Source organism: Vanessa atalanta, chromosome 15 (genome assembly GCF_905147765.1).
Source record: "Vanessa atalanta chromosome 15, ilVanAtal1.2, whole genome shotgun sequence".
Lineage (NCBI taxonomy): Eukaryota > Metazoa > Arthropoda > Insecta > Lepidoptera > Nymphalidae > Vanessa > Vanessa atalanta.
The window spans coordinates 5,196,349-5,214,847 of NC_061885.1; the positions used below are offsets into that span (position 1 = coordinate 5,196,349).

At 31.1% G+C, this 18,499-nt stretch overlaps 1 protein-coding gene across 1 annotated transcript; it reads left to right on the top strand.

Annotated features, from left to right (window-relative positions):
* The first annotated feature begins 2,270 nt into the window (after positions 1-2,270).
* LOC125069386 (sex-determining region Y protein-like) lies at positions 2,271-17,910 on the top strand. The gene is made up of 3 exons (XM_047678867.1): positions 2,271-2,450; positions 14,685-14,831; positions 17,168-17,910. The coding sequence occupies exons 1-3, from the start codon at positions 2,329-2,331 to the stop codon at positions 17,565-17,567; spliced, it is 669 nt and encodes a 222-aa protein (XP_047534823.1). The 5' UTR covers positions 2,271-2,328; the 3' UTR covers positions 17,568-17,910.
* The last annotated feature ends 589 nt before the right edge of the window (positions 17,911-18,499 follow it).

The following is an 18,499-nucleotide window of genomic DNA, read 5'->3' on the forward strand; positions in this document are numbered from 1 at the left end:
TGACTCACATAGACTACATTTTACCTTGAACCGTAAACATAGATGTTGCTAATTAGTTTAACTAAATTAAACACTACAAATTAAGTACTTTTTATCTTGAATCTAGCCTTAATTACCTATATTTATTCTAATAATATATTACGTACTTTTACATTGTTCTATAACTCTAGACGGAAAGCTGATCCATATTATTTCAACCACCAATCAATTTTTTACATTTAATAACGAAATTCCGTGTAAGTAGTTGTTTGCAGTTTAATGTTTGGTTAACTATATATAATTATAAAATTTTATTAGTAATTTTATCATTATTTATAATTTGTAACTCTTTGATAGGTTTATATCTAAATACACAAGAATTGTATATTTTGCTCTTTTTCTTAAACAAATAAAGTTTTATTTATTTTAGAAAAACGTCATACCTTGTTGTTGACGACCTCCGTGGTCGAGTAGTGTGTACACCGGTTTTCATGGGTACGCCACTCCGAGGTCCCGGGTTCGATTCCCGGCCGAGTCGATGTAGAAAAAGTTCATTAGTTTTCTACGTTGTCTTGGGTCTGGGTGTTTGTGGTACCGTCGTTACTTCTGATTTCCATAACACAAGTGCTTTAGCTACTTACATTGGGATCAGATTAATGTATGTGATGTTGTCCAATGTTTATTTATTTATATTTATACGTCTTCTATAATTTATATTATTATTGCCGATACAAGTATACATATTGCACTCATAGGAACCCTCCAGATCTTTAAATAGTAATAATCAAACGTTAAATTCCATGCGTTTTGCTAATAGTTCTGACGTACTTACTTATCATAATATGAACTACAAACAGTTCTACAATACTATTCTCACTTAACTACTTATCCATTTTAATTTGACTCCTATAATTCCGATTATAACTTTGTTAACATTTTTTTTCACGAATTCATACACAATACAATACCACAGATTATTATTATTCAAGATGTAATTGCTTGTGTTAACTTAATATCAAATATTGTTACAGTTAATATTTCTTATGTTCATACAGCACGAAGTAGTTATATGAAATGTGTAAATAATTTGCTGGAATGGACAATTATAGATAATTACTTACCACATACCTACTCTATAAATATAGGTTAGTAGGTATACCTTTTTAAATACTTGTTTCATATTTAATTAATTTATAATACCTACTCAATACTATATCTACCTATCAAAATATACAATTCTGTTGGAAACGAAATGAACGACTTTAAATGCGACTGTTATGACTGTATTATCTATCGCGAAGGCAGTTGGTACAGTGTACCTTGACAGCTTAATTAGTGGTTTCTTGCGTGAATTGGGCACAAAATTAGATCGTGTTAATTGACCAACTCGAGGGTTTAATAAAAAGCAGCTAATTTGTAAATTTCATGTAGTTACTTCGAAGTATGTATATGTATATATATACATGTGTGCCTCATTGAAACCATTTTAAACAAATTTAAATATGACTCATTATTTAATACTCACATAAGTACATGATTATACCTTCTCATTTTATAATTTTTCATCTAATAAAATTACCTATTCGCTTACAATCTCTTTGCAACAACTCTCAAAAATATCCACTCAAATGTTTTTTTATGTAGTACACGCTACTGTACCTACATTATTCTCATGATGCCCGTTGCAATCTCTCTGTAGGCACGAAGATAAAGTCGCACGCGCAGTGACGTCATAGCGGCCGGTCCAATGGCGATGCGAGGCGGCGCTACCTCCCCAGCACCGCCCACTCGAAGTTTATGACTCGGAAAACCTCGGAAAACTGTTTAGTCTTATGGTGTAAAAATAATAATATATCCAAAAATATTTACGTAATTTATGTTAGGTAGTTTATTTGTTATTGTGAAGGATTAGTTCAAATCCGTGCCTAGGAGTGTGTATGTATTTAATACAAATATCTTACGTTAGTGGTTTTAGAGCATCTACTTTCTTAATTAAGTACAAAAATAAAATATAAATTATTGTGTATAATTAAAATTAGATACCTAATAAAATACTCTAGTAGAGTATGTATTTTATTCATTACAATATAATTTCCTCATATTTAATTTACTGCTAGAATTGTATAAAAACACTTAATTTTCCATAAATAAGAGGAATAAATTACTGAATCATAAAACTTATTAAATCGCGAAGTAAACAAAATAAGTGAGCTTGCGTATCGGCGCGCGCTATAACACATTTATACCTATGCGCCGAGCATAAGGAACTCTTTATAGTCCGTGCGCGCGAGTCGAACGCACGCGCATGTCCCGCGACGTCAGCTTTGTGTAACACAATAACTTCAGTTTATGGTGACCACGATGAGCTGGGATCAAGATCACAAGCCGACAGAAAAATTAGAGATCAACGAAGCGGTTGGGAAGCTTCTACTATCCTTTAACTATGATACTATTTTGCCACAACCTACCAAGTAAGTAACCAATACAATAATTTTGTAATTTATCACAAATTGATACAATCTTTGTAGAGCTTTCGTAGCGCTACGGTAATAAATATGAAAAAAATTAACGTTTTGCTTTTCACTTGACAATCGAATTTCTTTGTTTTTATTTAAGTAACTGCCTATAAATGTCCCACTATTGAGTTAAGGATAAGGTTAGGAGCTTATACTTTTAATTTTTAATATTATATTTTAATTATTTTATTTTTCTAATTAACATCGTGTAACTGTAAAAATTTTAAAAACAATTACTTTGAAACTCTATAACCATTTTATCAAAGTCATATTTTTAAAATAATATGTTTACAAATATTGAACATTTCAAATATTAAATATAAGCAAAAAAAAAACTATTCTTGCATGAAAACACTTGAGACTCAAGTGCGCAGTATCCGTCTGTAGGTATATACGGCTACACCGCCGTCGGTTCAGATTTACTCATGCCTTTCTCCTACTCATTATTATAATTAACGGGCTCTAGCATCACTACAGCTTTAGTACGCTTCAAAATAGTTGGAAAACTACGCATCGTATATTGTGTATATACTCATATTGTCTTTATAATTGAAAGGTGGAGTTTTTATATACGTAGAATATTACATTAATAGTTATATCTGTGTATTTTTTTTTAGAAAGATTTTTTGTTTGAAGAGGCGGTCCGAGAACAAATATCGTTTGTTTTTTTTTAAATTGTTTGTATGTTACAAATGTTGTAGACAATAAGTTCGACAGCAAATAATATATTAATAAACATTACATACGCAGTACATGAAAATAAAAAAAAAAAACTTTTTGCAAAGAGTGCTGTAAAATTTTCATTTTTGTTGTTTCCAATTTTGATTAGGGTGTAGACAAAAGAAACAAATGGATAATCCATATCTAGCTAGTGTAATGCTTAAAATTTTGTTTGGGGTATATTATCTCAATTAATTCTATTTTTATATTATCAAATTAGTTAAAATCATATCACTAAGATCACTCCGTTGAATTTTTTTCAAATTTTAAGTTCCGTCTTTGGAACCCTTAAACTCTTGGGCTGATATCGTGTCTTCGCAATGATCGGCCGTACTATACCTATTTGAGTTTCTCAGAGTAGTGAGGAGCCTACATAATATACCAACCTACTTCACGTGATCTTATCCAGTATATATTTTAAGTTTATTTTCCTATTAAAGTATTTAAAAGTACAAACAAAGCCTATTTCACTTCACTCGTTAAAGCTTATTCCACCACGATCTTCTAAAGCGGCTAGGTTGTAAGTGGAAATTGAAAGTGTGGAAGGTTTGATCATGATAACATTGGTAATGATTATTTGAGAAGATGAATTATAAAAACAAATTAAGCCTGTGAAAACTCAGAGGTGCGTCAATTACAGGCTCTTACTTCTTACTACTTACTCTTACTCCTTGGCTAACCTAGGATTATTGAAGATTTCCTCCTCCCAACCTCCTCCTTGCATAACACCAAAGATTGAAAGATGTATAAGAATTAAATTAAACTAAAAAACTTTAGTAAAAGTTAAAACCTGTAAATTATAGGTACTTATGCTTTTTATTTATTTTTTTATTTTTAAACGACGTTTGGTTGAAAACTGAAAATAAAAATTACCAAGTTTTGCCACCCTTGGTTAAGGCCTACTTACTACTTTCAACCAAAAACTTCAGTTGAAATCCACGTGAACTTTATTGTACTTCTATATATGTACATTGTACATATGTACTTTTATTAAATTCGGCGCAAATTCTTTGATCACTGAAAAACCCTCGTTATCATTGCAGTCGACAATACAATTAAACTTTTTTTATCATCTATGTAATCTTATTCGGAGTAATTTTACTAAATAAATAATAAAATATATGATTTAAATTTATTGATTGGCGAAATATAAAATATAGCAAAGGATTTATTTATTTCCAAAAGAAGGATTATTTACGGATTAGGAAACTTGATGTTTTCAATTTACCTTTAATTCTCGTGTTTATACCACATTCGTGTCAGTGATTCTATCCGTATGACTGTAGATATGCATAATATTGTTGATAATATGTTACAACGTAATTAGAAGTATTATTATTATGTCATAAATAGCTCAACATATAAATTTCACTCTCTTTTGTAGAATAAAAATGGTTCCAATACCTATATTATTGCCCCAAGGTAATATTCCATAAAATATACATACTAACCAAGCACGTATTTTATCATCACCATAAAGGAAAAAAAACTCAAAGCAGCCAAAATCTGTCTAATCTAAGATCTCTAGATTTCAAATCCAAAATGCAGTAAAATGACAATAATCACATAATATTTTATAACAATATATACATTTTCATAGATTAAAGATTAGTTTTTCACTACCTCTTTCTTATATGTATATTATCACATTTTGCTTATTAAATAACTTAAACATGGGCTGTTATACTTCATTACTAGTTTTTAATAGACAAAGTTTTTTATTTTTTCGACAGAGCAAAAAAAACTTTTTAAGACACGCCATGGATAAATATGGGTTAAAATATATAGACCGTTCAATCCGATATTGATAGTATAAAATATTTTATACAATATATCTGTATGATATTTATTCGTTTCATAGGTATATTTCACTTACTAAAATATAATAACATATTATATTATTTTAAGGATACACATCGTACATCAATGACAAGCGTCCACAACACGACAAATAAGTATAAGTAAAATATAATACTAAAACAACGCAGAAAATATGTAACGGTTACTTAGGGCAAGAATCCACCTATCGATGAGTCTATAATCGTTATAATATAATGCATATTTAAATATATACAGAGTTGAAAGTAAATATATTTAGTAATTAAGCTTTTATGACCCCTGGTGCCTGTAGTTACCCTGGCTCACTGACCCCGGAACATAACAATACTGATTACTGCTGTTTGCCGGTAGAATAACCGATGAGTGAGTGGTACCCACCCAATCGGGCTTGCACAAAGCCCTACTACCAAGTAAAAGGTTGTTATACGCCTTTAAAACTTCTTTATAATACCTAAACGCCCTAAATTAAATATAAAACAATAAACCTCGAGAGAATATTAATTTTACTTGAAATGTTAGTCAGAATAAAACTTAACTCTTTAAATTCAGATGAAATGGGATGGGATGGCTCTACTGGCAATACTTAACAGTAGATAAATGAATTATGCGGTATAACATAAATTAGTAATGGCTGTGACCTCGAATACTGAGAAATTATTCCGTAATTAGTTCATATCTTACAATTACAGTTTAAGATAGTACAGTCGACCCGAGGTCGGCATAGCGTCTTCATAAAACCGACACTTAATGTACAGCCTTATTGAATACGTTTATCGCTTATCAGCTCCTTGTTTATTAATCTTCTACCGACTGTCGGCTTTTTATATTAAATCTTTGGGGGATCGTATTTGTTTCTTACTAAACCAAAAAGTAATGTATTATGTATTAATATACATAATGTTACATCATTATTTATGAAATATACTTATAGCATTTTTAATGTCCGAATATTTTTATTATTCTTACTTAATTATTATCTATAATTAAAATCTGAATTATTGAATAAGTACAATATCCGAACTGTGAAATATTAAACCGTGTAATAAAAATTAAAGATTACTGAGTTCGCCCTAAGCGCATTACCCACTACGGAAGAACATAAGTTTGTTAGGGTGCCCTGACGTAGTTCGTGTGACAATTTTTATCATCTTCCTATTTTACCGATTTATTTCCGCGCGAAGCGATAATGCGCCTGAGCAAACATTCCCTTTGTGGGGTGCCGTTATCTTGCCGCCTGAAGGGAGTTCCCGACAAACCTTCATCCCGTTTAGAAGATTATAATTAACGTACAAATATATCATCAATGATAAAAACTTAGTTGTGGTGAGATAAAAATGAACTGATACGTCTAATTACGATTTCTACGTAAAAATGATGACGATTCAATTCTAAAGAAACGCAAGGACAAACAGTATTTATTTGCTAAAAAACATCAAAACGAGCAGCCTACCGCTAATTTCCGTTCGAAGTATGAATCATAAATATGAAGCGTCTATGGTAGATTAAGATTTCCTCACCTATACAGTGCCGGTGGAAGCAAACATTGCGTTTCTATTCTAGCCTGCCCTTTAAGTGGGGGTGCAAACACGTTCACAAGTGCCGCTTCCACACCCAGCACCCTATTTACATTGGCCACTCCGGCAGTCGTACGACATTTGAACTTACACTTAACATTATTTGTTGTTGTTCCTTTTCAAGCTGAAATATTTTTATTTACATTAATTCACTTTTATACCTTAATTCATTATTTTTATTTTAAATAGTTATATACGATATCGTGTACCACAGAAATAGATTTTTTTAAAGAATATATGCTCAATAAGACGATCTTAACACTGAATAGGTAAAGATCTCTCCCCGGTAATGTTTCAGGGCTTAAAATAAACCTAAGGATTTAATTTAAAAAAATAATCTATTTATCCAATACATATTTAATTTTATCCTTTTAATAATATCTCTCCCAACATAGTTACCGACTATTAATAGTAATAAGATTATATAATTAAACATTTTTTCAAATATTTAATTAAATAAGCATAGAAAATTGATAAATATTTAATAAGTTACTATATTTACTTTTGAAGGCTTTAATTAATAATGTTTCTTGCATTTTCACCTTAATCTCTCTTCCTAAAATATATTTTTACAATATATATGCCATCACCTCCTACGTGGGACAGTAGCCTACCTCTGTTAATGATCCAACTCCGTACCCGCCCATAAACTATCTCTATGAAAAAACTAACGAAAATCAGTCACTACATTGCTGAATTAGAAAAGGTTAAACCAACGGACAGGTCTTTAATATTCACTATGGAAGAAATAAAGTTAAGATTATGAGATAATTGTTCAAGCTGATATAGTAGGTAAGCTTCGAAACATATACAACTTTTATAGAATGTAACAATAAACCTCCAGTTGGTTTAACATTTAAAATAAAAATTTACATGGTCATTTGAGTTATTCCATATATAGTAGCTCTAACTCTAATTTCCCTTTCGAAGTCCGAACATATCAAATATTGACAGAGTGTAATCTGGCCGTGTGTTCTGGTGTGATGCGGCGGCGTGTGTGTTAGCAGGCGAGCGGTAATGCGTGCGGTTAACACCAGACGTTCTTCATTACCGCATATGTACTTATTTGAAATACTACCACTTGCTAAACATTATTCGCGATCAGTTACCACTTTAGCTTTACCTACATACGATACATATCTCACGGTAACTATTTCAATATCTAGGTACTTACCTAAGTACTACTATTTACGACGGAGATTTAATAAAAAATATGAAATATAAATTCGTGATATATTCGAGTAATAAAAACTTAACTAGATATTAAATATATGTACATCGTGTAGATTAAAGATAGTAACACATTTTTTTGACTATCGCGTGCAGAATGTGGTTTGAAGCGACATGCACGTGTGGAAATGATGGAATAGAATTCAATGAAACACGACCAAATAATAGATTATATTCTGGAACAAAGTAGGTATATAAATTGTTTTGTCTTCTGGGAAAAGGAAATATAGGTTGTCATATGGAATTGGAGTTCTCAGACTTTAATATAAAAAGTTAAAGGCCAGTTCTGTAAGAAATTTAAACCATTCCTTAGCCACCTATGTGCCAACTTTGGGAGCTAAGATGATTCCGTGTACCTTTTACTCACACCAACTTCAACCCTTCAGAGTGAAATATAATAATTCTAAGTAGGTACTGTTGTTTGGCAGTATAATATCTGATGAGCGATTGGTACCTAAATTTAACAATTGGCTACCCAGACTTGCTTGCACAAAGCCCTAGCATTATGTTTATATGTTCTAACTGCTTCGTTGGTTTTGGAATCTAACTGGTTAAGATGGTTGGCTAAAATCCAAAAGTACTGGGCTAGTCAAATCCCGGGACCGGTCAGTAAAAAGTTATAGCATTCTTTGTCAATAATTTACCAGAGTTTATAATTAGTTGCGTCTAAATTCTCGTGCTTCAAAAACCATGTAAAATCATAGGCCTGAAGTATCCAATATCGAAATTATGTGAAAGAAGGAATTGAGAGCGCTCCTATGATTGAACATTTGTGCACAGTACAATGTTCTGCGTGGTTGGCCTCCATCGAACGGGCGCCGTCATGGCCGGAATCGGTCAGGAGGACACTATTATTCTAAAGAATAGAGAAAATAGAAACTTTTCAATAAAAAATACACAAAAACAGCCGTGATATCCTTTTTTCTGATATTGAATGCGGAATGATAATAAAGATAATCGAACGAACATAAATACCTAAATATATAATAATAACTGTAATACTAAATAAAATATTTGTTACAAAAATAAAATCGTGAGTATTACCATTTGTACTTTATTTGCGTTGATAAAATAACTTCTACGAATACCAAGCGATTGCCGATCCCGGTCCGGAAGAGCACATAAAATATATCTACTTATATACATACTGTTTGATCATCAATATCATAATATCTGATATAGAAATTTGGGTTAAACAATTTTTAGACTATAGATTAATAGACTTTGAGTAAGTAGTACTTCAGTTCAGTAATTAAATGATTAATACACATTTAATGATTTATTAAATGATTTATAAGTCACACTCAATTAAATGTAATGTGTACTAAGTTTTCTTTAATAATTGTATTGTAGGCACAGAGGTTACATACCAAACTCTTATTCTTTTGATTCTAAGGCGACTTCGTTTCAAATTTTGTCTGTAAAATCGGTAAGTTTTGGTTAAACTAACTTGCTTGCTTAAGTTGTGTAAAAGTAAAAGACAATAGAAGCATTAAAGTAAAGAATCCATAATCAAAGTAAAACTAATACCGGTTCAGCAAATAAAAAACCCTTTATAAGAACCGCCGGTAGAAAGTACAAGTATCTATTTTTTTGATTAAAGTGCTTAAAGTGAAATAACCAGGAGGTTCACATCAGTGGGGTGAAAATAATGAGTTTCAAACTCGTCTTGAGAAAAACAAATTTTATCATAGTATGGACATTTAAATGATGAGATGGAATTAATTTTACAAGAAGGTACTCATAATTGAAACCAAATCTCAACGTTTAAAGTAATGTATATTGATCAAGGCATTATTATATCTTACTAGCGGAATCTGCGGCTTTATCCTCACCAAATTTATAAAACTTTAATTATGGAACACAAATTGTCACCCGTGAATTTACCCTCTCGAAAGGTTGTAGGAAATTCCTATAAAATACCAAAATTCTTCTAAATCCGTTCAACTGTTTAAGTGTGAAGACGTAACAGACACAGTTACTTTCTCATTTATAATATTAATAAAGATATCGATATAAACTAGGTACCAAATTATTTATTATATGTTTATTTTTTAAATTTTAATGAATCACTTTAAATAAATCGTTTTTATGTGTGTATTTGTATGATGGCTAATAACAAGTATCTAATGTAAACAGTTGAGTGAAAATAATTTGTTCTACATATTCTCTAGCTATGTCTAAGGGTGCATGCATGGGAAAACATCTGTGTCCACACTGCTACTGATAACGTCCAGTCCACTCAACCATATCAGAGTAAATACGATAGTCCAGTCCTTGATTGATTTCATTAGGAATTTCCATTGGCCAGACGATAAAAGGACTAGGAAAATATTATTATAGTACAAAATAATCAAATTGAAATATGTAAAATATAAAAACGGCTCAATTATATTCTAAATTCATGTAACACATATTTAATGTGCTAAAATGTAAGCATTTTATCGATAGCTATAATATGTCTATTGACTTATTGTTTATTTGATGATAATACGTTGAAAAGGGGGATACTATTTTTGATTCATTTTTATAAATGCACGAACGTCAAATTCCTGAACAAGATAACATAAAGTATTAAAAGGGAGATTAATTCCGTTACAATAAATTTTCCCAGGGTAAAGCACTTGAACCAGGTGTTCATTGCTCATACACCTATACAAAATACGTTAGGATAAAATATCGTCGAGTGGCTCAGTAATGATAGCAGAGGCATCAGCTACCGTCATGTTTTACAACGCCATTAATTGTTTTATGGTGGTTGTTAAATCGTCTGTAAAGATAACTGCGGTTCTGGGGGATGTTAAGGAGATTTTTGTAGTGGCGACAGAAGACTTTTACTGCCATCGTATTATAAGGTTACTTTCGTTTAACTGTATAAACAGTAAAATTATGTAATCATTTTAAAATATATGAGAAATATTCCTATCCTATTACCGAAGTCTTTTTCATTCTTATTTATTTCCATACAAACTTGCATCCCTCGTGTTTCCTCCTCAAGGGATGAGTTTTTGATAGCGCTGTAACAACCTTCTTCACTCATAAACAGAAGCGATTTCAATATTTCTAACTTTCAAAAATAACAAACTTCCTGATGTTCAATATCTTTACTTTACTTTACTCTTTACTCATTAACATCAACATAAGCCTACCAATTTTCATATTTCTAAAATTACAAATGACGAATTAAATTTCCATTCAAACTATTATCCCCCATTTAACCCATTTAGGAGATGAGTTTTCAAAAATCCTACGTTCCATAAGGAATTTCTGTGCAAATTTTCATGCTCTTAAACCAACTGGTGTAGGCTATACGTCATAAGTCAGACGGACATTTAAATATTTTATGAAGTAGACCTTAACTTTTTATTACGTACGTATGTATGTTAAAATATTACATAAATATATTGCTTTCTTCACATTTGACTAATTTATACGATCAACGGTAGTTAGACTCTTTACGAAAGACTTGAAACGTATTATTGTCTTATCTCACTCGGTGCATTACTTCATGTTCAGCATCCTTTGCGATTTATATTGGTTTTGTATGATAATAAAGTTAAGAGAGCAGTGTCGGCGCTGGTGGATCGTTGGATGCAGAAATAGCGTGGGCGGGCTCGTCACAGATGACAGCTATCTGCATTCTGCACTGTTTATGACTTCCTCAGCCAATGGCCTCCACAATCGTGAACTTAGTTTCAGATTATCCTAACTTCAAGAATATTTAACATTATGGGTCGGCATTTATATAACAAACAAAAAAAAATTAAAGGTTTTAGGTTGACCCTAAACTGAAATTATTGTTACGACGTTCTAAATTTTAAAACCATAAATCAATATACTTTGATTATAATTAACAAATCATAACAAGACCGCTGTTTTACGAGCAACCCATCGACAAGCTTTGCAAAACAATGGCTCAAATTGTATATACTCTAGCACTATTAATTTTATTTCTGCGGCTGAAAACGACACACGTGTAAGAAATTTTGGTCACAATTTAACCTTGTACGTTATTATACTTATTACACAATGGCTGTTTTGAAATGTGTTCATTCCTAACGAAATTGTATTTACAATAAAGTTAATTTATTTGATTTATACAAAAAAAGTTAAATAAAAAAAAAGCTTAAATTTTCGCTTTGACGTCTATATACATAGGTTATATAAATAACTTAATACGCTTTTCTTCTCTGTTTGTCAACCATTTTCTTTGTAGATTGTAGCTATTTATGTTATACGCCCACAATGAAATACACAACAAGCTTCATACGAATGACCGAATCGGGTGATACATAACTAAACTCCTCTCAATACCTACTTACTTTTAAATCATTGAAAATGATTATGCGTGATGTCATTTTATCAGAATTAGATTAGTCGCAATGGTCTTTGTATTTAGGAACACTTGACTAGTACAATAAAGCAAAAGTAAGGCGTACAAATTGTTAAGCTATTATATATTATGATGAATGAATATAAACATGTATCCATTCTTAATATTGGTAGTAAGTTTATATATTTACCGAGAGCTTTGAAGCGCTTTGAGGGCTACGGCCAGTAGCGGATTATATGTATTGTATTATATTTACATATAAATAATCAAAGATTAAACTTAGCGAAGACGAAATTATTTTTGACGTTTAAACAGAATTTCTCTAGCATTAAACGTTTATTATTCCCTATTATAACTAGTACGAAATGAATTTTTATACAATTTTATATTTCTCTTATTAATCGATTTTTTTTTCCGATACATGTAAGTTCGCACATACTATGTATTCCTATTAATTTAATTATATATTAAATATATAATATTATAATTAAAAATATTTTTACTGGTATCAAATAATCTTTGAAACATAATTTCAATATGGACAGATATAATTATTTATTGTTGTTATTTAGAATTATAACATATAAGTATTACTTCAGCCACGGGGGTAAAACGGGTGTTGGAATGTTAGTTTTTTATAAATTTGGCGCGGGTAAAGCCGGAGGTTCAACTAGCGTATTATATGCGAGACCAAATAGATGAGTAACAATAGTCTAATCGTACGCAATAAACACGTGCCTTTGATTGCCTTTTCTGTCGCATGTTAAAGCAAAACATGTTCATGTTGTATTCGTTGTAAACACAGATGTATGCGTAGACGACTATGAAATCTGGTGTAGTAAATCACTGTGTACAGCTATAAAACTTTTTGTCAAGACGCGGACACGTTCGGTAATTAATTTAAGCCTTCTAAATTAACTTACAATTCTTAATATTAAAAATATCGTTTTTAACATTAAAATTTAATATAAATTAGGCCGTAGGGATTTATGCAATTTATTTATCTTTTGTTATATAGTTCTATATCTATTTAAGTATATTATTTTATTGAGATTTATTGTTATTTTTAAGTACATAGTCTTTATTCTCAAATAATCCTATTACCTTGTCAATATTTCCGAACATTACTTAATATTACTACGTAATATATTAAAAAACAAAACACATTATAAGCAATAGAAGAGTAGGCCACAAGTATCTGTGATTGTCAGAAGATGTTACTAACCAGATGGCGGCGCGCGGTAGGTCTTTTGCGTCCCTACAAAAAGTAATCGAATGCTTTGAAAATGTGATTGTCTGTAAGGCGGTCTGCATTCGTAATATTAATATTTTTATACAATAGCAACTTCACGGTATTTATTATAATCGTAAGGCGTTTCTAGCTTTCATGTATAAGCAATAAAGTTTACTTAAGTTATTCCGTTGCCAGAACTCGTTCTAACTAATAAACAAGGAAACCGCTGGTAGTTCCCCGAAGCAGTAAGTAATTATTTCGTTTAATATTGGTTCCCGAGAGTGATCCGTTAGAAATCGATCGACTTTTAGTGGCGTGTCAGTGTTTGAAAAAGTATAATTTATTGTCAGCATTGAGATCGCGAGGAAACCCGAACGCGGCATTAGAAAATAAAAAAGTAATAAAATAAGAGATGTTTACGAGCGTAAAATGACGTGAGGGTCCGCCACTTGGGTCGTTTAGAAGTTTACTTGCGCCGGCGCGCCACTGTACGACCTATGAAATAAACAAAAACGAACATGAAGGGTTTTTCGTAATAATTTATTTTCTTCGTCGCTTTATGCGTTTAGTCGCCTAGTAATTATCGGTCGCGCGCCGAAAGTTGAAACTCTTAAGTGGATGTACTCGAGTGGTTATTTTATTGGTTGTGTCAACATTAACTTTAGCTTTGTTAAGCGTTTGGCAAGATATTATCAAAGTAGGTTCGTACGTGCTTTCCTAATCGAGGATTGTAAAACATGAAACACAAATATGTGTAATCATTTAGTACTAAAAATATATACATACGTCAAGACTCACAATTATTTTGAAAATTATTTATGTCCATTATCATCATAGAATCAAATATTTTTCCTTTTATTATTTTTTATTTATATACGTTGGCAGACTTGTAAACGGGCTACATGATGGTAAGTGGTCACCACCAGTTATTAATATTGTTTACATCGACAATGCGCTAACAATCTTTAGAACTACGATGTTGTGTCACGTATGCCTGTAATTACACTTCATCACTCATCCTTTAAGCAAGAACACAACACTAGAAAGTATTACTGTCATGAGGTAGAATATGTGATTGGTATGTAATTGTCTCTATATTAGAAATATAAAAAATACTGTAAGGGTAAATAGATCAAACATAAGGTGGATCTATCTTGGGATCACTTAATAATTTATTCTAAACAACGAGTTACGAAAATATATGAACGTAGTTGATAATATAGATACTTTGACATTCTTATCATTTTCTTGTAATCCAGAGGTGGAGGGTGTATGCGTCGTGCGCACGTGAAACGCCCAATGAACGCGTTTATGGTGTTCGCACAAGCGATGCGCAGGCGCCTCTCTGAAGAACGTCCGTCGCTGCACAATGCGGAGCTTAGCAAATCACTCGGGTCTATGTGGAAGTGAGTATAATTTATATTTAAATAATCAGACTAACACTAAATCAATTTTATCAATAATATATGTGTTATTGATATTATACAGTTCACGGAGATATATGCATGAAATAATTGTAAGTAACAACAATTTGAAAATACCAATATAGTTGTTATACCTTAAAAATAAAATTGTTGAGACATTGTTTTTGCCCAAACAAATTACATTTACAATATTAGTATATGGAGATTACGGGTACAGAGGATGTGAAAAAATAAACTTCTTTTGTTAGTGTTTACTAATTTACCAACAATAAAATATATTTTACTGTACTATAAATTCTTATTTTAGCATATAATCATAATCACTTTGGTTAACATATATATTTTATACGATTGTATACGATCGAAATAGCATTGCAATTTTAACGTCAACCCATTCTCCGGTTATCTTAATGAGCACATCGCGGCCGATGAGATGAGTAATGTCAAGTACTGCGTGGAGGGATGAGAAAGTAGGCAAGGGGGGATCACACTAGTGATAAATGATATGAAACCCTCGCTCATTGGTATAAAAACTATTTTGCTTTAAAATTCCTTACTTCAATCTGTATACCGCAAGTGGAGTGCGGAGCGCGTGCGGCGCCCAACCGAGCGGCGTGCATCGATTGTTTACTCATTAAAATGCTATCGCCGCTAAGTGATACGATAACATCTCTAACTGTCTCGAGCCTTCCATTGCAGAGCTTTGGCAGTATTTGAAATGAAACATTAATATTTGGCGAAATATTTGTACATTATTGTAATTTCCGTTTATTTTTCGGTCCCTAAGGAATTTTAATTATAATCCTAACAAATACAATTCACTGATTATTCTATAGATAAATAAACCAAGTTTAGAAACCACTAAATGGATATATATAAATATATTTTAAATATCAATTCGTCTAATTAGAAACTGCGTAAGTACTTTTCGTGTACCATATTCATATAGTTTTCCGGAATAAGTTTTGTTATCTCTGACCACCCGCGAAGTACTGTTATGACACAAGAATGACATGCCTATTCGGAGCAAACTCTCGAATCATCAAAGAAAACAGTCGGTGAAATGATACTGATTGCTTTGTTGTTAAAGGTGCACTCTAGACATGTGATGGTGAATGTCTAGATTAATAAAAATTAAAAAACATCTGAACGATATGAGTTTTAAATAATCCAATAAAGGTATATTCGAAATATTTAATATTAGCTATTGGCCTTAAAATAAGTTAATAAAGTAATAAAGGTAATAATGTGAATATTAATTACTAAATTATATAAGAATTATATCATATTTGTAAAAACTAGTAATTTTATCTTGTCTTTGAATATAACTAATATTTGTCAGCACGCCAGGAGGATATGTTAGTCTCGGAGGTAGTATAAAGGAGGGTACATATAGTACAATAGTACCCTTCTAAGATTTCTAAAGTGATAGTTATAATTATAGTGTTAGTTAGTGTAATTTGTTTCGTAATCAAAATATAAATAAACTTTGTCATTCAAGTGCGTTGCCGTTTCTTCTCGATAGAATCTACATTCTGAACGGGCTGAACAGATTGAAATATAATTTTTCTTTAAAATTTAACACAATTCAACAGAGCTTGTAAAAACTTACTTGAACGATATGTGTCTTGGTTTTGAATAGAACTTTGCTTTCGTATCCCATTATAATGATGTTATTATCAACATATTCATTTCATTAAACTTGTATGTTTATTGGAAATTTAAATAACGTTATTAAAAAATTCAAATTCATTAAAAAGTTGTATTCATTAGTCAATAAAATTGTTATGCAAATATCTCATTTATCTTATCTTAATTTTACATAAAATGATCAAAATCGTAAAAACCAGATAATTACTTTTAATAAATTATTATTCCTAAAACGTGAAAGTAACTTAAAATTTAAAATTAACTTTTTATCAGTCCTTATTTGTTAAACGCTTTCCTCATCGATTTATTAATTGTTGAGTATCGGAAATTCCTTACTTCCTCACCATTTTTTACTACTGATTATGTAGTAAAAAAATGATATTAAGCTTGGTGGATTACTAATGGTAATAGAATTACACCATTCTTAAATAAAAATATTACTCAATAATTTATTTTAGCATGATTTCGTACACGATAATTTTTGTCTGTAAGAATATTTCGTTCAGGCTAATCAATGGTTCTTGTATTATTAATAAATGACATCAACATTGCTTGTATTATGTTACCTATACTACTAATACTAATACTAGTACTTAGTATCTCAATAAATTACCGAAATAATTAAAATGATTATAAGAGTATAATCATATACTATAATGTTTTCACAGAAGCCTGAGCGAAGATGAAAAGCTTCCTTTTGTGAAGGAAGCGGAAAAATTACGAACTCAGCATAAGCGGGAGCATCCCGACTACAAGTACCAGCCGCGACGGCGCAAACCACCACCGGCTTCCACAGCCAGACTAAAACAGGAACCCACGCCAGAACGCTACGCTCCACAAATCGACTTCTCACGGATTGAAGTAGATGGAGCCCTATTAGCTGATGGCCCGCCTGATGGTGCTGAGCTAGATCAGTATCTGAAGCCAACTCCAATACCAGACTACCATGAAATGCAACCACGTTACTCTCATACTTTGACACACCATCCTCCGGGACTGTACACTCCTGTCCCGTCTCATTTACATCCGCCCTGTGGAGACTGGCAACACTACCCGGGACATCCTTAATATTTTTGTAAATTATCTTGAATTCTTCAAAGATCAATGTTTCTTTTGACTTTTATCACTACCCGAATGTAAAATTAAAATTAGGTCAAAATATACTGTAGGTAGAGTAAGGAATAAGTATCACATTACCACATGTATTCCGATCATATCGTTTCACGCACACGTGCATTTGATCATCGCAAAGCAAACATTTATTAGGAAAACATGATATCTTAGATCTACATATCTTTCCGGGTGTGATAAAGTGAGCTAAATATAAATATAATTAATGTAACTAATATTATTTCCAAAAACGTAAGGTACGTGTTCCTCAAATTAAAATTTCCAGAGTAATGTAATAATGTAAACGAAGCCTTATGATTTATTATTATAAATTGAAAATCTCAAAATACAATTTTATTCACATTAAATAATTAGAAATAATAAATATATAAATAGATTATATTAATATTTTTTAAATAAACTATACTGACGTAATATATATAAATGTTCGTCATAAGCCTCAGGTTCCAAAGCTTAAAATTTAATTTCTAAATATGTAGAATATAGATAGATAGGTAGGTAGATATATATTTAAGCAACTTAGTTATTAAATTAATATTATGCTTTATGAACTCTTAAGTTATTATTGTGATTAATTAGAAATATAATGTTAATGTTATTTTTTTAAATAAAAGTTTTTGAATGAATTAACGATTTTGTTATTGTAAATATCCAAAATACATAATACTTACTTTCATAAATAAACGAAAACATGAAATATAAATAGGCACTTTGTCATCTGTTTGTCAACTGATTTTATTTAAGTTTGTTTTTTCTTTTTTGATTGCTTTTGACGAGCTTTGTGTTATCAGTAAAAGAATAGAAAAAAATAAAGTTCAAAACATGCAAATTTATGTATGTTTTCCTAAAATTTTCAATACTGCTTACGG

Excerpts from the sequence above, each read along its gene's own strand:
- LOC125069386 (XM_047678867.1), top strand. The coding sequence starts at position 2,329 with ATGGTGACCACGATGAGCTGGGATCAAGATCACAAGCCGACAGAAAAA. Across the intron at positions 2,451-14,684 it reads ATTTTGCCACAACCTACCAA|AGGTGGAGGGTGTATGCGTC; the intron begins GTAAGTAACCAA and ends CTTGTAATCCAG. Across the intron at positions 14,832-17,167 it reads TCACTCGGGTCTATGTGGAA|AAGCCTGAGCGAAGATGAAA; the intron begins GTGAGTATAATT and ends ATGTTTTCACAG.